The 22,840-nt window shown below is 39.8% G+C and overlaps 1 protein-coding gene across 3 annotated transcripts in view; it reads left to right on the top strand.

Moving 5' to 3' along the window:
- The window catches only part of LRP1B (LDL receptor related protein 1B), a 782,700-nt gene that overhangs the window by 338,997 nt on the left and 420,863 nt on the right, over positions 1 to 22,840 (top strand). For all 3 annotated transcript variants that reach the window (XM_079992449.1, XM_079992450.1, XM_079992448.1), the window contains one exon: positions 12,865 to 13,002. In XM_079992449.1, coding sequence (XP_079848575.1) covers positions 12,865 to 13,002 — 138 coding nt within the window. The remainder of the gene's footprint in view (positions 1 to 12,864; positions 13,003 to 22,840) is intronic.

Here is a 22,840-nt window from a genome sequence, read left to right as displayed (position 1 = left end):
GTTGTGGGATGAAATATTGTTGGTGAAACAAGGGAGATGGGAGTCCTAGTAGTTTATTAAATTTAATCACTGAGTCCCAAGGAATTATTGCTTCTTGTTTTATTTAAAGGCTTCTCAGCTCCTATGAAGTGTGCCCAAGCAGATTTTGTGAGGCAGTTGAAAATGCTGCGAAATTCCCTTCCTTATGCATTAACAGAAAAAGCCAGAAAGTTGGGAGGAGGGAACAGCCTCTACTTCTGCATTGTTAACTTTTGGGTTAGCAGAGCTTGTAACCCAAAGTGTTTGTAACTTGAAGCATTTGTAACCTGAGGTACAACTGTATCTATAAAAGGTTACCTCAGTCAACTGAACCATCAAGTATGCTATTTCTATACTATGTTCAGGATTCAGACACAAAGTATGCTGTTTGTGTTTAACAAAACAATTCTTCACAAATTAAAACTGATCTCATGTTTGCTTTCAATGTATTACTATATGTACTTTTGAAGAACCTGCACATAAGTCTCAGAAGCTTGGGTGTAGAACAGAATTTCCAGTTGAAAGTTGTCTGCTGCTCTAACAGGATACTGGTACTCCCAACTGAGAAGAAGTGGAATAGAAATGTGGATCTGCTCTGTTCTGACTTGGTTGAGTAGCTGGTCTGCTTGGAACCCGGATATATCTTTTAGTCATTTAGTTTCTGAATGGAATTGGAGGCCCTTGGTACAGTTAATCCTGTTGATGTAACTTTTGTAACATAGTTATGTTATGGTTCATTTATATAATGTTATTTGACCCAACGGCTTATAAAATTGTGAACAGCATACCAATACAAAAGAAGTAAACGGAGGGTTGAAGTCAAGGAAATCACTGCCTGAGCAGAAGTCTTCTGCCTGTGCAACATAACTTCTCCTTCCTTCCCTGCCCCTCTCCACTTCACCTCATATCTACTCTGGATGTTCCCCTCAACTCTCTGGAGTAAATTTCATGGGGGAAAGAGAGGGAAGGGAAGTTCCATTGCATGAGTGGCAATGATGTTGTTAGATGCCATCGTATAAAAGTACCCTACTGACAGTCAATCCGAACACTATAAAAATATCTGTCAATCACAATGGATAAGTGTTTGTGAGTGGTGTTCATATTCTCATTGCACATGCAACTCCTCATAGAAACATAGGAAAGAAATCAAGGCCCTCTGATCATTCCATCAGCAACCGAACGATCTCCCTTCTCCTCCCCCTGCGCACTATTCAGCATGTTAAAGCCAAAAAGAAGTCACAATGTCTGTGATTTGTAAAGTTTTTCTTCTAGATGCAGTTTTTGCTTTTACATCGTAAAAAGGCACTTTATAACTGCTATAATGTTCAACTGTGAATTCTCACAGGTAAAATGGTTTTATATTATTTCTGTGCAGTACATCGTATGAAGAAGTGATTTACACATTCTGTTTCAGTGAGATTTCATTTACATTTATGTGTTCTTCTAGAGGACAAAAGTGAATGAAATACACTGAAAAACAGGCAATTATTTTCTTAAAAGTATACATTACACTGCTGCATTAAAAGTAAAAAAGCTTGAAAATTAGTGACAACACAGATTAAATAATACAATACTTTGGTTCCCTCATCCCCTCTATTTTAAAAGTGATCCATAATTTAAAAGGACCACGTTGGCTCTGTAAATAACATATTTTGTTTTAAAAAGTATGAATGTTATAATGACAAATTCTCATGTAAGTACCTAAATTACACATTAATATAGCGGTGAACATCACCCAGGAAAAACAACATTTTAAACTAAGAAGGTGGGTTATAGCCAACAGGTGTACAACTAAAAGACAGTTCTTGCCCCAAACCTTTATCTTTTCCACATGCCTCCAACCCCCGACTACTGAGAGTCAGCCCTCCATAATATTTTCCCATTTTCATAATTGCTAAGAGTAGAAAATACTATGGCTTGGATCCAGATTTTGCCTCCTGAGAACAGAAGGCTTTTTAATCTTTTAGTGGAAAAATCCCCGTGGTGGAACAGGGGAAGAGACAATATTTGTCAGTTGTCCTCTCCTCCTGCTTCCATCTTCCCACTATTTCAGAAAGTTGGAAGACGCTCTAGAACAGCAAAGCACTGGGGGCTACAAGGGAGGAGGGTTTTATTTTTTTTTGGGGGGGGGGGAGACTTCTCCTTTTTCTGCTGATGGGAGCTTATTGGACATAACTCTCCTTAGGGCTGCTACCTCCAGAGAGGGGAGATCCTGTATCCAACTCTTGAATTCCTCAACTATAAGATGAGAACATTGTATAGGAAATACCAAAAGAATTAATAATTATGAAAACATACTTTTCTCAAACTTGTATTAAATGAGCTGGACATTCTGGTAGGGTGTTTTTTGTTTGTGTGTTGTTGCTTCACATTTCTTTTTTAAAACAAACAAACAAACAAACAAACAAACAAACCCTCCAACTTTAATTCTAGTAAATATTTAATTTAATTATGCATATTTTAATATGATATATATATTATTTACAATTATATCCCACTTTTTTCCCTCCAAGCAGCTCAGGGTGCCATGCATGGTTCGCCCCTTTCTCAACAACTCTGTGGTGTTGTTTAGGCTGAGAGGTAGCAACTGGCTTTAGAACACCTCCCCCCCCCCCATGATAATCTTGATGGCCAAGTGGAGATTTGTACCCTGGTATCTCAGGTCCTAGTCTGACACTCTAACCGATATACCACCCTGGCCCAATAGTTGAGGGAAATGTTGTATGGTCCTGTGAAATTCAGGGAACACTGTGCATTTACAAAATATTTTTGCCATTTGCTCGTTTCCTTTTAAATCAGAAAGAATAAAAAGAATAGCAGATGGTTATTGTATAGGATCTTCAAATTACGTGCCTACTATTTTGCTGTCATCATAAACCTTGTACTTCTGTTACCTATACTCACTACATTTCTGCAAAGATCAACATCTACGTTTTTCTGCTGACATTTATTCAAGTTGGGTACATAAATATCCGAACCATAAGTGGGGAAGTGTTACAATATTGCTGGTATTGGACATTTTAATTGTATGGGTAATTAACACCCTTTTGTTCACCTTACTATCATTTCTCTCAAGCTGAGGCACTTATTATCAGCCCATTCTTTAGCATGCACAGACACCAAATCATTACAACAATTGACACAAGGAAGCCTCAAAATGTGTGATGCTAATTAAGTTTAAGAGAAAAAAAAACACCCTTTAAAATTACTAATAGGTTCCTTATAACTAATGAATGACAATTTACATGAGACAACATTCATTTCTTACTACAACAGGCATTAAACACTGCTTTTAGTGTGTTGTATTAAATCACCAGAAAAATCCATTAACAAAGCTTTTATGTCAGTCTCTTAGAATATAAAGAATACCAGCAGCTATTTAAGCATTCTGCAAACTAAAGAAGTCTTTGCCACATTTTCTTTGATTTTCAATTCAGTTGCAGAGGTTCACAATTTTGTTCTTGAAATGGTTGGACAATGTGCTCTGAAGAATTCTTTCTTGTGCAATTGGTAGGGGCTTCTCAGTCTTCGTGTGTGTGAACTGTAGGTTTCAGTTTATGTTTCTGGTTTCTCTTTTTCCTTAAGAAAAATGTGCAGGCTAGCTTGACTTAATTAACTATAATTCTGAAGATATTTTTTCAACTAAAGATTAGAGGCACACTCTAATTTTGCAAGTAAGATTCCTAAAATAATGTACAGGAGGCATTAAGAATTCAAAAACCAAATTTAGTCAATAAGGCAATCTGCATCCTCTTGCGATTTCTTAATTGCTCCTTTCCAAATGCCAAACTGTTTTTTCCCCTAATGATGTTACTGCTCAATGTTACTTATTAGCTAGCATCATCCACTGCAATGTGCATGTGCAATAATGCGATTTCTGAACTATAGGCATTCTTTTTAGGGCAGATTCAGAGTGGAACACATTTTAAAGGTTTAGGAAGGCATTCATAGGTAAGGGGGGGGGAAATAAACTTTTAACACAGTTATCCAGCAAATTGAGGGGGGCGGAGCAAGGAAATGATTTCAAAGAAGTGGACCATTTAAAAACTGCTTAAGGAGCATAGTTACCCATGACTGTAATGGTTGCTTTATGCCACTTCCTAATATTTGTAATGCAAATAATTGGTGTAAATCCAATACTGGACCTAGAATTGGCGTTCATATTGACCTTAAAGCAAAATTTCAAGGGAGAAATGGAAATGTTTGGTTTGAGAAAAATGTGAATTTCAAGCAAAGTTAAGACTAGTGAAATTTCTCAAGAGGGTGGTTTCTAGCTATCCTTGTTCCAATTGCATCTTAAAGAAACATGCATTCCTTCTTTTTGAACTACTGCTATGGTTTTGTACCCATGGTTTTGCCAGATAATCCCTATAAATCTCATCACTTTGGCACTTCACTGCATCTAATGAAGACTGCTCTCAAAACCTGCATATCACAATCTGTTGGCCCCAACGTCAAGTCAGCCTGATCACAGCTCTAGTTCTAAGCTGGTGTGTGTGTGTGTGTTACAGAAAATAATACTTTTAACTTAAGACAACAATGTACAATTGTTGCAGTGTGGGGTCTTTCTGTTCAATGTCCTCTCAGTGTCAATAGCCCATTCCATTTTCCTCTCCCTGGTTTTTCATCCCTCCCTGCTAAAAAGATTGTCTGCATTATTCTCTCCAGTGAACAGACTCTGGGCTTGGGGAGGGAGAATGGGGTTCCCCAGAGTTCTCCCCCACAAGATAATTTATACTTATACAAGCCTTAAGGTCCTCCTAAGCCTGCCGATACCTTTCTTTCAGTTGTAGATGGTAACATTTTGACTACATAAGGACTGACAGAGTTTTGAAATTGCTATTAGTATATGCCTTCATATATATTTTTCATGCTTCTCATTGGTTTGGGACATTTAACTGCAACATGCTGTGGGGGGACACTTGCACTGCCTAATCATTCATGTGTTATTTCCATTTGCCTTTCTTTATGTTCCCCAGTAATAAAAAGCTATCAGCTCCATAGCTTTAAAAAGGAGGAAAACCCCATGGGACCAAAATTTTCCACAAAGTTAAAACCTATCAATGTAGTTACAGCAGTTAGAGCAAATCATTCAAGCAATTCCAACTTCACCAAGGATCCATTACAAGAGAAAATGTTATTCACAATGGGAGAAAGAATTTCTTTTTTTTTTTAAAATGGAAGTAATGCAAAGTGAGGCTGAAAACAAGTTGAACAAATGTCTGTTATTTTCTCACTAATATCAGGTGAGAGGGAAGTGGAAATGATGGTTTGGAAAATTACATGCAGAAAGCAGGGCTAAGAGAAAAGAGACATAACCAAATTGAAGAATGTTGGTGCTTGTTGGAGATTGCCTACAGCAGCCTGCATTAAAAGCTCTTCTCGCATCTTAGAAATTTCAGCTGGGTTATTTATTTTCAAGCCCCTGAAGCACTGATCCTATACACACTTACTAGGGAGTAAGTCTTGTTGAAATCAGTGAGCTGATTCCAAGTAAGTATGCAAAAGATTGGTTTCACCTTTCTCACTTTCATTAGACAATGACTGGAAGAAAACCGTCGCATGAGAGAACCAATCAGCAACTATGGGTGCATTAATATCTCCAATAAGTCTGTGTTATTCACTCTGAAACTGAATGTGGTTGGGCTTGATCATTAAGTTGCACAAATAAGCTTTAGGCACAGTAGGAGGACACAGTCCATTCATTTAGATCTTATTGTGTCACTACTGTACAATAATCAGGCCTAGATGCACATTTACCGTTTTCAAGCCATTAAGTCTCTGATACCAATACAACCACCCTTCTCAAGTTAATTTGAATGGGTCATTTATGTGGAAGTCTGGAACAGCTTAATTGTACTGCAACACTTTAAGCATAAGCCAGAATGAATGGCATCCTGTTGATGGAAACTGGAAGCTTTCACTTGGAGTGAAATGTACCAAAACAAAACTAAAAGCCAAAACAGTTTCTTCTTTCTGAGAGTATATGTATACAGTTGTTTCATTGTTTTGTTACAAAGAGACCAATTTACTTTGAGCTCGTCCTGGGGTGCTGTAAACTGGAGGTGCTCCAATGACTTGAACAAAGCTAAAATGATTTAATGAAGCTGAGGTCTACTTCTGTAACTTTTATATTTGCAGCTTTGCAGGTAATACTTGCTGTCATCTATTGTTTTTCATAGTGCTCTCTCTTTTGTTGTTGTTTGTTGAGACCGATGCTCATTGTCGTTGCGCTGCTAGGATCCTTCAGTCAGCTGCAATGCAAATACAATACAGATATGCTTGTTTTATTTAAAGGGACTAAACAAAGTATACATCATACTGAGATGCTCCCAAACTCAGTTAAATGATAATATCGTTGCAAACAGCAGCACATAGCATAGAACTATGCAAAAGGGATTGCATATGAATGGGACTTTCAATCTGTTTAGACTTAGACACCATGATTCTGTATGCATTATGTAGTTGAGATTGCTGCATTGGCTAGATGATCCTCAGGGTCCCTTTCAACTCTACAGTTCTATGATTCTAGAAAGAGAATGCTGATATATTTGTTATCACTTGCTATCAACTTGCTTATGCCCCCCCCATACTTGAATGTTTACTGTCTTTTTGCTTTCTTCCTCCCAAAATTTCTACATTGTGCAAACAGTTAAGATTTCCATGTTTACTCAGTTTTAAGCCTCAACAAAGCTGTCTCCAGACATTCAGTTTGAATGCATGAATGGTCAAATGGGAATGTGCAGGAGGATGTATGATTGATACTAGTCTGAAAGGGGCTGTCATAGTTCACACAGAGCCCTGTGGGTGAGTAAGGCAGCCCTTTTCAGACTAAGGGCAATTGGGCATGGCTGGGGAGTGTGTCCAAGACTTCAGCTTCATTCCTTTAATTTGCTGTGTATAGTGCATGATAATTAGGCTTGCACCCCTTTGAATTCCCCTTCCACTGCCTGTTTATGGGTTTAAATTCAATTGCCCAAATACTGTATTCTTCAGGAGTACAGCATTACCATTTCAGCCTATGCTTATAAAACATAGTTCTAATGGTAGTTGTATGGATTTCTCTTTCTAGCTTAAATATCTTAATTACAGTCATTAATCAACTTCATCAGATAATACTGCAGAGAGAGTCCATAGGTGCTTGCTTTATGAAAACCACTGCAGAGAAACCTTTGTTTTGATTGCCAGTACCAAGGATATTATGACAAGCATCTGAAGACTTGTGATAGGTGAGGTCCTGGCTGGCCTTTTGGGGAACTACAAAGATCCAAGGTCAGTGGAAGGAGAGCTCCTCTCTCACCCAGGACTCCCATCTCTGAGGTCACTACACGGTCACCCTGCCACCCTCTGACCACTCTTAATGCACGGCTGAGGGTAGGAAAGGCAACTGATTCATTTTGTGCTCAGAGTAATTATTTGCAAATTGATTTTAAAAAGAAAACATTAGAAGATATAGGGACAGTGTGGTATGCTCATGTTGGGTGTGTGTACATTGGAGATCCATGTTCCCTATGATTTTAAAGTTCTTAGACAAGTCAGTACCTCACAATATTAAGCTAAGCACACATGGATAAATAAATTTAGAATTGTGATATTGATGAAATAAGGATTTTAAATTGCTTTCTTTACAGAAAGCTGTAGGTAACATTAGTAGAGCATTCCCTCTCTTTTTCCTCTCTGTCTCAGGGCTGGACAAGACAATCCTTTATCCAATTGGCCCCCTTGAGCACGGTAGGAGTGACAAGACACAGTGCCTCCCAGTTCACCTGACACACCTCCCCCCATCCCTCACATTACCAAATTATACATGTGTAGACTGACTTGACTTGATTGATTTTTCAGATAAAATCCAGGAAGCAACCCAAAATCCAGGACCCAACTCAAACACTCTTTCACTTAATTATGGGATGATCATTTGAAGAATGACCACCTGCTCCATGTCACGCAGCGATAAATTAATCACAGAGTCTTCTTCATAAACAGAATAAAACTTTTACTAGAGAAAATTAAGTTGTTCAGAAACAGCATAGTTAAAGAGCATACACAGAGTGCTCAGAGCATATATCTGTCTCTTCACAGAGGCACAGTCTTAGTTGCTGATTAACTGGAGTCCTGGAGCCACTCTGTCTGGAACAACACAAACACACACACTGAGCTAGACAGACAGACACTGAGGCCCACAGAGAGGCTGGCTGCTTTTATAGGGAGAATGAGTCATCACTCAAGATGGGTCACGAGTCACAGTGTCTTAGCAGTTTGCTGTTAACAGTTAACAGGCTTAGGCTTGAATGACTGTGTAAGCCATGTAGGCCTTGCCTTACTTCTTCTGCTCTCAAGAATCTTTGTCTCATGACACTCCAAACTTCCAAATGATAGTGGTTACTTTCTGTATGCATATGTACAAACACAGACAGGCAAAAACTTGCATTAAGAACTACTTTTATATGCACTTCCACAGGGAGAGGGGATAATTATAGAACAGCAAAGAATGTGAGCCCTCGAAAGAATGATTCATCTGTATTTCTTTATTTTAAAAAACCAATTTAAAATCTGAGACGATTTATATCAAACTGTCTTTCCCTGATACATAGTGTCCTCAAATGCATTATGTATTATTGAATTATGTTGTATGGTCATATATGAGATCATTTCGAGAGAGAACATAATTTCCGTCTTCTCATTGTAATGTGACTGTTCCAGTAGCAGAAGGATGTGGTTTTATTGAGGAAGAACAGAGATATGTAGGGACAAAAACAACATTGAAAATGTTAAAGTAGAGTGACATTTTTTTCTGATTGCTTTAAAACTTTGACTCCATTGTTGTACTGACCTTTTTTTGTAATACTACTAGGATCACATCTTGCATGGGGGTTACATTCCAGGGGATAGCATGTAAAACCGAAATTGCTTATACAGTGGTACCTCAGGTTACATACACTTCAGGTTACATATGCTTCAGGTTACAGACTTGGCTAACCCAGAAATAGTGCTTCAGGTTAAGAACTTTGCTACAGGATGAGAACAGAAATCGGGCTCCAGCGGCGCGGCAGCAGCGGGAGGCCCCATTAGCTAAAGTGGTGCTTCAGGTTAAGAACAGTTTCAGGTTAAGTACGGACCTCTGGAACAAATTAAGTACTTAACCTGAGGTACCACTATAATCAGAACGAGCCCCTGAAACCACCCTCACATGAGCAGTCTTGCCTTTAGTAGCCAGTGCAAGATCTTGCAGGTCTCTCCAAGCTACCACTTCCAGAGCCTTCCAGAGCCTAGGTGAGACATTTGCAAAACCCAGTAAGAAAGGTAAAAGCTCAGTAAATGCTCTTTCCACAGTAATTCTTGCTGAGAGTGTGTAGTCCCATTCCATTCCCTAGGGGTGGGGGAATGCTTCACATTGAGGAGAAGTGCCCTGAGGGTGGGGAGTGCCAAACCTTTCTCTACTGCCCTGACTTCTCTGTGCCTTAAGATGAGTTCCTGCTGAACCTTGGGCAGAATGTTGAGGTAGCAAAGGCAGCTTTCATCTTTCTTTGCAGCCTACAGTCAGGGGTGCTCTTGTTTGCCCGTCCCCTTTATTGAATGCTAAAGTCATTCCTCTCTCTCTCTCTCTCTCTCTCTCTCTCTCACACACACACACACACACACACACACACACACAAAGGATGCAATTATCTGAGCTTAGTTGGGGCCTTTCACACATCTGCCTTTCACATGTAGTCTGATCCTATACATCAGTGATGGCCAAACTTGGCCTTCCAGCTGTTTTTGGACTACAACTCCCATCATCCCTAGCTAACAGGACCAGTGGTCATGGATGATGGGAACTGTAGTCTAAAAACAGCTGGTGGGCTGAGTTTGGCCATCACTGCTATACATGTTTTCTGAGAACTAAGTCCCATGGAATTCTGATGACTTTATGCATTACCAAGCTGTCATGAACAGGGATGCAGCTCTTGGGTGCCACAAATCTTCCGTCACTGTGCATGAACTCTTAAATTCCAGTTCTCTTCTACCTGTTGGTGTCACCCACATTATGGCAGCCTAGTCACTATGAGTCTCCTAACCCAAGGCCCCGCCCCATGCACCTCTGAATAGCTGCATGGTTGCACATATTGGCAAACCTAAAGGCATGCAAAGCTCGTTTTAAATTTAGAGTGAAATTTTATAATTATACTTTTGCAGCTGTGTTGACCTACTCTGCAAAACCCTACAAAACACATAAGGGGCCCAGCTCAGGCAAACTACCTTCATTTTCTTAAATGTATGATGCCTAGGTTAACTAGGAATAGCAACATAGTACAAGCTCTTATCCGGGCCACAAGATCATCTTTAGCACATCATAGAGTTGCTTAGGTCAGGATATTTTCTCCCAGTATCTTCCATATTGAGGAAATAAAATATCAAGATTGACTGAGTGCATTCCTCTTCCAGCATCTGAGCACTGAAAACCCCTAGGATGAGGTGACCCTGAATGAAGGGAGGGATGAACCAACCCTTTGCTTACAAGCTTTCTCACTCAATCCTAGCATAACTTTATTTTACAATATTACCTGGCCTTGAGAGAGCAATATGCCAAGAAAGAATATTAACTACATATACCCAGACCACTCAATGTCAGAATAATCACATTTGTATGTTAATCAGCCCTCTTAATCTATTGCTTATTTGTTTTTGTAAACAGAATAAAAAATTCCCCTTGGAAATGTAGTTTCATTATTAATATATATTTCTGGGAGTCTATTCATCTTCACTTCAAACCATCCCCTGTTCACAGACAAATAGGCTTTTGCAAGTAGTTGTGTGATCCCCTTCACAGGGGGATAAGTCAGATAATATTTTAAAGATTTCAGAATGTTCGTGCTCTTTATAGGAGAGTCTGTATATTTTAGCAGAAGGAAGTATAAGAGCCAATTGACTTAGTACAGTGGAAGGTAATCTTGTGGAAGACTGATGCAAATTATTTTTCTGTCAATAGAATAAAAGAACTTTTCTGATTTTCAGTGTAATGTGAAAAAGAACTAAACTCTTCCTCCTTTTATCCATCTTTGGCTGGCTCAGTGTGCTTCAAGATGGGTCTTTCTTGTGTGTTCAGTGCTCCTCATGCATACAATGACATCGTTGGCATCAAAATGCCAGGTTGTATTTCCCTCTGTTTAATCCAAATTTACCCTTTCTAGGGGAAACCCCCTAAAACTGTGTACACATTACCATTTACTCTGGCTCCAGTGTGCTGCTACCATTGGTGTTTGAAGTTGTGTACATGCAAATTTGTTAGTCTTAAGGTGCCACAATGCACTTTATTTTTGATGCAACAGACTAACAGAGCTACCCTCTGGAAGTTGCTGATAAACAGTCCTTTGTTTAAATCAGAAATATTGCATGAACCACAATTGTGGATTATGAGCTATGTTGGGGCCAGATGGGAAGCCCATGGGGACCAGAGTGAGCTTTCAAGCTGCTTGTTAGATTTCCTCAATCTGGGACTTCAAACAAACTTAACATTTAATGCAGCACTTATCAAACATGTTGATGTGAGGCCCACCTATAAACTTAGTATTTTGAGACCCATCTGTGACTTAACTTTACCTTACCATCCCTACTTCTCCCTTCTACTTTCCTGCTCTACAACAGAAAATGCAAGAATATCACATCAATAGTTAACAAGTGTATATTGTATGGGCATATGCTGGCAGTATATATTCAAACAGAATTTAAGCAAGACATAGAGGGAGAGAGTGATCCTGAATTTTAAAGGGGCTACAGAACAGTATTGTTACACTGTTGGCTTGGTGAAACAGCCCCTGGAAATGGAGGAGGGCATTTTAAAAACCTCCCAGTTGTGCAACCCACCCAGAAATACAATGGCATACCCTCCAATATTTCTCCAATGAAAATAGGGACATCCCATTCCATAATGATAATTTTACTGTTTATACCCCACATATCTTCCTGGGTTGCACCAGCCACTCTGGGCAGCTTCCAACATATAAAACATTAAGCATCATAAAACATTAAACATTAAAAAAAGCCCTTCCCTATACAGGATTGGCTTCAGACAGCTTGGGGGTCAGATAACTCCATACCCTCCAACATTTCTCCAATGAAAATAGGGACATCCTTAGGAAAAGTGTGACATTCCAAGATCAAATCAGAAACTGGGATAGCTTCTCTAAATCAGGGACATCCCTGGACTTGGAGGGTCTGTGATGGGTCACACCAATGGGCTGTGCCCCACAATTACTAATTTAAGGCACATAATCTGATTCATAGCAAATGGGCACAGAACAATAATTTACCAAGGCACGGTAATAATTAGTATTTTGGTGTTCTTGATGTTGCCATATGTCATAATGAATGCATTTTTGTTTAGGTTGTTTTACCCTTCTCTGCTATAAATGGTTAAGTCCTTGCCCAAGGTCTCCTATATAACAGACTAGCAGGCTTGTGTTGTAATCATATTGAAAAATAAGAACTGAATAATATTTGAAAACAATCTGCACACTGTCCTTAACGTTGCTAAATATAATTTTCAGCATCCCTAATCTTTAGAGAAAAGTAAACCTGCCATAAAAATGATAAATTGCATAGTCTTCATTTTTAAAAAATAATCCTCTTTAAACAGTTGATTTTCTTTTAATTATGTTAATCCTTATTAAGAGACTATAATTCTGCTGGTAATGCACAGAAAAGCTGCATAGTAGACAAATGCATAGAAAAGCTTGCAGCTAGCATTAAAGTGGAAATATTATGCAAATACATGACAGTAGGGTACTTTCTTTGCTTTACTAATCTTTATTTATTTGAACAGAATCAGAATGCATATTAATTAGTCTGTATCTATTCTTTTTTTAGGTCCTGAAGAAACAGAATTCAAGTGTCCCCTGAATCATATTAAATGTATTGGCACCAACAGATGTATTCACTTGTCCCTACTCTGCAATGGCGTGTATGACTGTCCTGATGGATATGATGAAGGCGTACATTGTCGGGGTAAGTGAATTTGATGATGGTTTGAAACATCCCACTTTCAGGGGTTTAGGGGTCATAGTGGTTGAGTTTGTTTATTATTTTTAACTTTTGGATTTACTCTTGTGGATACATTAAATGCAAGTTTCACCACTTCTATGCTTAAGCAGAACCTTTTAGTTTTCTAATAGCTTTATTGACCTTTAGCTGGATTGGGGCTGTTCTTTGCTTTCTTCCCCCTGTCTTGCAAGGAAATGTTATAAAACTGTAGCCTTATTGGAGTTCACCGATTGGGTCTGCGTTGCTCTGGGGCAGGAGGAAGGAAGTCAAATGACACCGAGGTTGATTCAAATAAAGAGTTTATTCTGCTCTCTGGATAGCAGAAGGCACTTGTGTGATCAAGTCCACAGCAAGTCCAAAGAAATGAGAAGTTTCATGCAGTATATATATCCTCCAGGCACCCTCTCCCTCCTCCCCTAGGAACCCAACCATGTTGGCCTATGTACGTAGGTTGACATCACATATGTTCCTGCTCTGGTATTCTCAACCATAAAAGGATCTTCCTTCCTGTACTTCTGACCATAAAAGGATCTTCCTTCCTACTCTTATCTGGGAGGAAAGAGGTCATCATCTCCGGGAACACGCTTCTGGCGTTTTTCCAGGACATTGGTCTGTGTATTTTGTGGTCAGCACATAAGATAAGGTACTGACGTGTTTTCTCTGTTCCCCTAGAGAACCAGGGTCATCCCTTGCCGTGACTGATAAAGGAGGGAGCTTGTTTATGCAGCTGTGTCCTTGTTATGCTTTTTGCTCAACAGCTCAAGTTTTACGCATTTTAGAGTGCTCTCTTTTGAAAGAACAAAAGGGGGGGTTTGAGTCAGTTTTAAACTTACTGCACAGAAACCCATTCCTTCAAAACGTGGTGGGGCTTGTGGGCAGAGGGGCATCTGGGGTTCTACGAAATTCTTCTGATTCTGAAAGTTCCCTCCTCTCAGTTCTATCACTACCACTTATAAACTGTCCTCGTCGTCACATACCATGACATATTGCCAGAATATGAATGGCTAGGAAACACCCCATCTGTAGCCACAGTTAAATAAAATGAGTGTACCCAACTTTGCCTTTCCAACATCATCTTCTCTGACTCCCCTCTGTGCATTTGTCATCCATGCTACTTTTGGTATCTCACCTTCATTCATCAACCCACTTCCCTCTTCTCTAAACCCATTTCGGGGCATAGGAGTCAGCTCCTAAACACCAAGGTCCCTTTGCCCCCTCATAAAATATTTGAAGCCCCCCCCTCAAGTTGATGGGCATTCAAATGGTGTGCATGCATCACCTCTTGTGATCAGTTATGCAGGGTGGGGCTTACCTGGCCCCCAAATATTTATTTAAGTTGGTACCCATGCTTCAGAGCCAGACTAGATTCAGTTTAGCAGTGGTTCCATATCCACCTTGGTATTCCTCGTGATTCTTCACTAATAATTTGTCTGGTTCCTACCTTTTGGCCTACCCTGAGATGTATATTTAATGTATATACATGTTCATCTGGCTTATCTTGAGCAAATGTTTGGTAATAGTCATAACTGCAAAGCCATAGCAGACTTACTATTGCTTCCACATTTAGGGATTTGATTGATGTGCGATATCAGATAATGCTTTGCGTTGGCATTCACATGATCACACATAAAGTATGTAAGGTTTTTAATGTTATTCTCTGCCCTACACTGTTTTGGTGGTCAAAGTGGGAAATGGTTCAGTAGACCAAATCATTTTGTATTTCTGAGAATTTGAATCTTTAATTAACTATTAAGAATGGTATTAAGAAAACGTCAGCATTTTATGATATAAAGTGCTATTCAAACAGTTGTCAAAAGAAAAGAATTCATTTAATTTGGCAGTTTTTAAAGTGCAATTTGTCTTAGCCCTCAACACGAATTATGCTCCTGGGATCCCTTCCCCCGTATATGTTTGTTAAAACTGCTAAATGAGTGAATAAGCCTAATTAGTAACATTGCAAGGTTATAAATCAGCTCATTAAAATGGTAGCTGTTCTTATTTATGTACAAATACTGAAGCATCACAAGCATTAGATCTATTTATTTTATTCTAATATTTATAGATTGTGTTCTCTGCCAAAAGAGTGGCACTCAAAATCTGTACAACTTGAATAAAAATGCAGGGTTGTCACTCTATTGATTGCTTCCATTGTTAGGTACTTGGCAAATCCAATGCAACTATTCTGACTTAAAGAAATCACTTTTTTAAAAAGTGTGCAATTCGTTATGCAACGTGTATATTTCAGAACAAAATTCTGAAATTGCTTTATGAATACTGATTTCAAGGGAAATAAGTGTTTGTAAAATTTAAATAAAACATTTAAAAGCCTAATTTATAAATTCAGAGTGTATAACTGCAATCGGGGTGAATCACTATGTAGTGGCCCATGGAGTGATGTTCTTGACTTGATTGCTTTCTTTATTGTGGTCTTTATGGGTTTTCTTCTTCTTTTGTATCTGCAAAAGAAAATATGAATTATTAAAATATGGAGGCATTTCAGAAGTGAATATTCAGTGTAAAAGATCAAAAGTTTGTTCCTCTGCAAAAGTTGTGCTGTTGCCCATTCCGAAAACCTTCAGGCTATAATTTATTATACCAGCCACAGTGCTGCCATTCCTCTACCCCAGGACTCAGCTACACAGCTGCAAACAAAATGTTTTAAGTGTGTTGTAAAGTGCAATATACAAATGTGACACTAGATGGTGATAGTGGGCTATGCCAAATTCAATATATTTTTAAAAGCGTTTTTTAAAAAAGCATTTTCACAGCATTTTTTATATGTGTGTAGATTCCACCTCAGTGTCAGTAAAAGCTGTTTGCATAGCGCAGTGGCATGGAATAGGGACTGCCCACCACTTGTATTGCAACTGCATTGATGTCTGTGTCTGGTGCTCTGCTGACCCTACCAGTAACAAAAGAAGCTTAACACTGTAACCTGCTCTCAGCTGGCACAACATGTACAGTATGTGCATAAGAATATAGGATTAGGTCGCCTGGCTTTGATGTTCTTTTTTCAAATTCAAAGCTTTCATTGCAAAATATTTGAACTACTTGGTAACTTGGGACCATTTGTAGGTTCTTTAGCACAGGTTACCGTAGTTGTCAATTTGGATTCGTGTCTGAACAGCCCTCTATGGATGACAACTTATGCTATTAGGATGCCATTTGTGGTTTCTTCTGGGGCAACCCTGCAAAGTATGTTAGTGTTATTTCCACTTTGCAGATGGAAATTAAGACTGAAATGTTGTAATGTAGTCTGGTACTGGTACTAAAGAAGTGCCATGCGAACCAAATTCAGATTCACATGACTGCTTAATTGAAAACAGTGCTGATCAGTAATTCACAACTGATATGCATATCAGCGAATTTAATAAGGGGTACAGGAAGCTAAGAGCTCATCCAAGCGACAGATAATGGCTTTTGTTTGTCGCTTTAAAAGCTTAGAGTCATGGAGATAAATGCTACTGTAGGACCTAGGGAGTAGATGGATTAAAAGTCAAACACATGAAAAGGAGTATACATTAAAGGGATAGCTTTTGCCTTATTCTTACATCTTTTTGTTTTATGACATGAAATAATATATACATCAAACATGTATCCATGCTCAGTTTGACACTAAATATCCTGTACAAATATAAGCCCTAATTTGTTTTCAGATATCCCTCTACAGTGGTAGATTTGCTAGAAAAGATCTGTGATAAGGACAAGCTTTGCTTGTGATGACTAAGAAACACAAAAATGATTTTAATCAAAGATAGAATGTTGGTGGAATATTTTTTGCTTCCAAACTCAAGGCAACACCTTTCAAGTACTGAAGGAGTCCCTGCTTGTTAACTGTCTTATGCAGTGAACCTGACCTATATTGTTACACACCAATATCAATCTCTGCCAAGCGTTAGCAAGATGTAAGGGGCAGGGCATATCTGGCACCGTGGTGCAAAGATCCCTCCAGCGCCTCCCTGGCAACTCCAAAACAAGGGAGGGGGTGGTGGAAAATGTCCTCTGCCTCCCCCACCACCCCGATCCCTGGCGTGGTGGCGATCAAGCAGGAAAACATGCTGGCAGACATGCTGTCTGGTGTCGGGGCGCCCAAGAAGGCGACCCAGGAAGGCTGCACACCGCCTTTCACCAGGAAGCAGAAGGAGGACAACGATTGGGAGCAGGGCCGATGCAGAGGCTTGGGAAGAAAGCTGCATGCCTGCCAGCCATATAGTTGGCGGGGCGCAGCTGGCGGGCATGCAGGGAAAGGGGAGGCTGTCGGCAAAGCAGTGCAGCTCCCCCACTTACTAGGGCACCCCTGAGAGGCCAGCGCTCTGGCGCAACGAACCACTAAGACCAATGGGAAAGACGGCTCTGGTAAGGGGGGTTCCGGACGCTCACCCAGGGTTATGTTTCTTTTGGGAAATCAAGGCACAGCAGGGACTAACCTCTTTCAGAAGTATGGTTCATTTTACACATATTTACACCTAAGGCCTAAAATGGAGTGGGTGCAGAACATTATACCCAAGAGCGTCCCTCGTTGCTCCTCTCGTAGCCTCAGCCACCCCGGGTTCTCAGAGCATTGAGTTCTCCCTACTTCCTCTGTCTTGTTCCCAGAATGCCTTGACAAAAAACCTCAGTGTAAAAGAACACCCTCTTTTCCTGCAGTGACATCACACCCCCTTGTTACCCTGGCAACCTCCCCCTTTGTTGTATGATGCTGAATGTCAGGGTAATGACTCTGCTATCACTTGCCTTTGTTATTGGATGGCACTTCTCGTAAGTCCAGCTCCTGAGGAAGCTGGCTTGACTTCAAACCGCACATTTACCAATTTCAGAAATTATGGAGAGAAGCTGGCACCCAGGACTTTTAGGAGATCATTGCCTCATACAAACCCATAACAATATGCTGTGGGAGTAAGTCAACTAACTCTTCTCAGAGCAGACCTATTAAAATTAGTGGTCTTCTCATTGATTTCAATGAATGAAATGAACATTTGCCTAACGAAGGTTGACCTAGTGCCTTTATTGTTGTTGTTGTTGTTGTTGTTGTTGTTGTTGCTTCTGCTACTACTTATATACCACCTTATACCCACAGGTCTCAGGCGGTTCACAGGATAAAACACGTTTAGGTGCCAGGAAAAACGTTCCTCTTTCACCAGGCCTCTGGCTGATTGACATCCAATGCCCTTTTAAAATGTGTTGGGGGTGTTATTGGGTTGTTTTTGTTTTTATTTGGATTATGTATTTTGTGTTTTTATATTATAATTTTATCTAGTGAACCACCCTAAAATCTGTGGGTGTAGGGAGGTATACAGATTTCATAAATACAGTGGTACCTTGGGTTACAAATGAAATTCATTCCAGAGGTCCGTTCTTAACCCAAAACCGTTCTTAACCTGAGGTGCACTTTTGCTAATGGGGCCTCCCACTGCTGCCGCCATGCAATTTCTGTTCTCATCCTGAGGCAAAGTTTGCAACCCGGAGCAACGACTTCCGGGTTAGTGGAGTTCGTAATCCGAAGTGTTTGTAACCCAAGATGCCACTGTAAAATAAAATAAATAAAACAAATGTGTCCGCTCTGAGTAAACCTTAGTTGAATACCACCCCAGTGATCTGATTACTTATTTTTAGGTTTCTTATACAAAGGACTGAATGTAACTCCTCATTTCCATTAAATATAGGAAAGATGTCAAACTACTCAGTCTCTGGGAGGAAGGGAAGGTGGGTGGGTGGGTGGTAAGAATAAAATAAATACATAAAGAAAATAAACTGAATCCAATGTATTTCTGCAATTTGCTTGCAGAAACCTTGTTATAAAAGTTTAGATAAGCATTATTGTAACTTATGTACTTTTTAAAAATGCAGGTCTTTTGTCTTGTGGGAGATGGAGGGGATTTGATTAATTTTCTCCAGAATTTTGTATCAAGTATTTAAATGATTGAATGGCTTTTTACAGTGGGGAGAATACTACTGTTGTGTTAATTCACTGCATTAACATTTTAAATGGGACATACACAAGGCAGAGTGCTTTTCAGTGCAAGGTTACATTATGCTTGTATCTGCAGCATAAAAAGGTAATGCATATGAACACTGAATGAAACAGGTGATGGCACTGCTATTTCTTTACTGTCAGCTTATAAAGGTAAAGGTACCCCTGCCCGTACGGGCCAGTCATGTCCGACTCAAGGGTTGTGCGCTCATCTCACTTAAGAGGCCGGGAGCCAGCGCTGTCTGAAGACACTTCCAGGTCACGTGGCCAGCGTGACGAAGCTGCTCTGGTGAGCCAGCACCAGTGCAGCACACGGAAACGCCGTTTACCTTCCAGCTATAAAGCGGTACCTATTTATCTACTTGCACTTAGGGGTGCTTTCGAACTGTCAGCTTATAGATACATGCAATTGTCTTTTGTTCTTGGTGAGCAAACTGCATAAATTCTTTTCTTCATGGTAGCAGAGAATAAAAATGGTTTGATCATGTTTGATTGTTTTACATTATGAGCTTCAGTGTCTTTCAAAGCTGATTCTTGACGCTTGGTTATTTGAAATAATATGTACAGTATAAGGGAACAAGTCTGAGAATTACGATAAACAACGTGTATTGTTTATAAGATACCAATGACTTGCTCATTTTTGCATTGTATTTTGAAAAATATATTAGTTCTTCATCTTACACAGCAGATGAGATGATGAGCCAAACCAAATAATTCTTCTTTTATTTTTAAAGATAGCAACTCTTTTTCCTAGCTCCTTCAGTGTAACAGTTTCAAAACTATTTTGGACACAATGGACTGGGAATGACCACTGTTTTGTGGCTACAATGCAAAGAAAAATGCATGCTTTGTATTGGCTTTCTTGAAGCTCTTTCTATCTTGAACTGTTGTATATACTCTTAAGAGTGTACTGACTGGAGCCAGGTACAGAGGTGAGGCATAAGTGATGGGATGAACTAGGATCACATTATATTTATAATGTCTGCAAGGGAAATGAGAAGAGCAGGAAGCTAATGTGACTTTAACTATGGCTGACCCAAACCCTGCCCATTCCAAGGGGCATGATGACAAGGCAAAGCCCCAAAGCCTGGCCCCACCTTATGTTGAGTAGGGAGGCCCCACAACAGATCTGGACAGATGTGGCAAGTGAGCCTTGATAATGTTCCATATCCAGGCTGATGACCCCACAACTTAGAGCAACTGGCCTCTAGAAATGCCCTTCACCTTAAAATGTGACCAAGAGTGCTCATTTCACCTAACTTTAAGCATTACCACTCTTCCATGCCACAGGAGTGGGGCCACCCTCCATTTAGAGTTCCCTCAGGGGACATGGCCAAAACATATAAAGCCTGCAAACATACCCATAGATGCAGGTGCTGGAGTGGATCTGTAAGCCAAACAGCCATTCGCAGTCCAGCTGCAACAGCGCTCCCAGAAATAGCATTGTGCAGCTGGCAGGAGCCGACTTGACATAGAAATTGAGGTTCAGCTTCATAGAAGAAGACATCTCAAGTTAGATCAGAGGACAGCAAAAGTCAGGGAGGGAAGGAACAACGTACCTAAAATGGTAAGGTAGAAAAGTGGTAGGGACCGCCTGGAAATATTAAGGAAGAGTGTGTACACAGAATATACAATGTTATTTTAGAGCTGTTTACAAAAAATGCATATATTCACAAAGAGATAGTAAAGAGGAGTCCAATTTCCATCATGCATGTATTCATGGTTTCAATGTCTGATTGCCAAAGGCAAATAACAAATTCAATTCTTGCTTTGCTGATGGGGTAGCAGAAAATGTTTCAGGAAAGCTATTTCCAGTGAATTAATGTTTTCTTATAATCAGGTGCAAAAACCATTTCTAGGAGTTCATACGTTTAAATAGTCGTAAGTGTCGTCTTCTATATTACTGTTCCACCAAACTGTGGGAGAATCTTCTCTCAAGAGGGCAGTTCAGATGTGTTAGATATTTTAGTTTCAGCATATAGATAATGTTATTTTCCCCAGAACACCACTTCAAATATGAATGTTGGGAGTCATATACAAAAGGTATTCACAGTGGGATTTTTGACTTCGTATTGAAGAACCTTGGGCTACACCATATCACACAAATTACTTTACAAAGTCGACTCAGTTTCAAACATTATTTGCCATGCAGCACAGGGGACTGCAGTTTGAGAAATAGAAGCCCAAAAATTTCTTTTTCTGAAGCAGTACTTTGGCTCCCAGCCAAGACCTTTAGTTGCCTTTGTCTTCTCATTCCTCTGGCAAACAATCCAAAATGTGAGAAGCAAACCCATAGAATACTACTTGATATTAGCTGTTGTGGCTCAGCATTGACTGCTGGCTTCTAAGACACACTTCAAAGGTTTGGAGGAAATTGCTATAAGCTCAGGGTGAAATAAAGATACATGTGGACTTTGAAGGAAGTAAAAAAAACACAAACAAAAAAAGAAGACGCTAATGACTTTAAAGGACCTGTCAAGGAGCACGTTAGGAAGAAGCTATTCTTGTCCTGAGGGAGATTGTCAGAAGTTTGGTCAGTGTTCTTTAAAGTGTTAATGGGGAGAAAAGAGAGAGCCTCAAGAGGCTCAAAGGTTTTAAACAAAGTTCAGAAGGTATCTAAGATTATTGTAACTGCCAGTGTCCAAACCTTTTAAAAATTTAATTCATTACAAGTAGTGCAAAACTCTCAGAAACCTAGCTCACAAAAGTTGCCTCTCATCTCTGAGTGAAGCTGAATTCACTGCAAACCAAGAAGTAAAAGAATAAACACAGGCTGGAGATCCCAGAGGAATGTAAACCTGGCAAAAAAGAACAATACTGCTAGAAGGAATCACAGAATTCTCGATTAACAACAACACAGACTCTGCCCCAATTGTCTTATTATAAATACATGTGTATTCTCTCGTACTTTATACTGCGAAAGTTCTGCTACAAAATAAACTTTCAAAAGAGAAATGTACTGGAGGGCCGGAGGCCTGGTCTTCTCTACTTTGGCTTTTAGCAGTAAAAGGAAGGAAATAACAACAGATGGCTTCAGAAATGATTTATGCACCCTGTGTTTACATCATCTGAATTTTAGAAGACCAATCGTTATGTTAACTTCAAATGTGTAATAAAAATTGTTATAATTCAGTGTTGTATGGACCGTTACAGAAAACTGTTGTGAGTCTTAGCCAAATCCTTTTGAGCTTCCTTGAAATTCCTAAGATAGATGTGATGTTGGAGGTGCATTTCCAAGTGTTCTGCCTCCCCCCCCCTTACATTTAGGGCAGCTTACAACCCTTTACAAAGAGTCACAAATTTAACCCTTCACTTCTGCATTGCAATCCTAATCCACATTTCCTCCCCTTTCTAGAGCTGATATTACCTGTAGAGAGAAAACATGGGTGACTGTATGTTTTCCCTCCACAACTCATTTCATTTCTTGTTGCTGAGGTGCTCCGACTGGCTGACCCTTAACTTCTTGACTTAGTTTAGCTTTTCTCATCAGGTGGCTGTGCAAATTGGAAGCAATTGACCAGCACAAGTAACTGGCTGACAAGCACAACGTGGCAATGAACTACCAGGCCCTATTCAAGGTGGTAGCCTACAAAGTCCTAAATGGTGCTAGCCTACAAAGCCTTAAATGAGTGCATTCCGCAGCATCAACCATTTGGACCCTGAGATTGGCGGTGAGGCCTTGTTGGTGGTGCTGCCACTGGGGGTTGTCTAGTTAGTGCTGCCCAGTGACAGAGTCTTTTTCATCAGTGGTTCCCACTTGTAGAATGCAGATCTTCCAAGTGTCCCTATTTTCTAGAGACAGTCCCGGATTTACAGAAGCCATCACAGTTT

This window comes from Podarcis cretensis (assembly GCF_951804945.1).
Source record: "Podarcis cretensis genome assembly, chromosome: 1".
NCBI classification, from domain to species: domain Eukaryota; kingdom Metazoa; phylum Chordata; class Lepidosauria; order Squamata; family Lacertidae; genus Podarcis; species Podarcis cretensis.
This window is presented reverse-complemented; position numbering and strand designations above follow the sequence as displayed.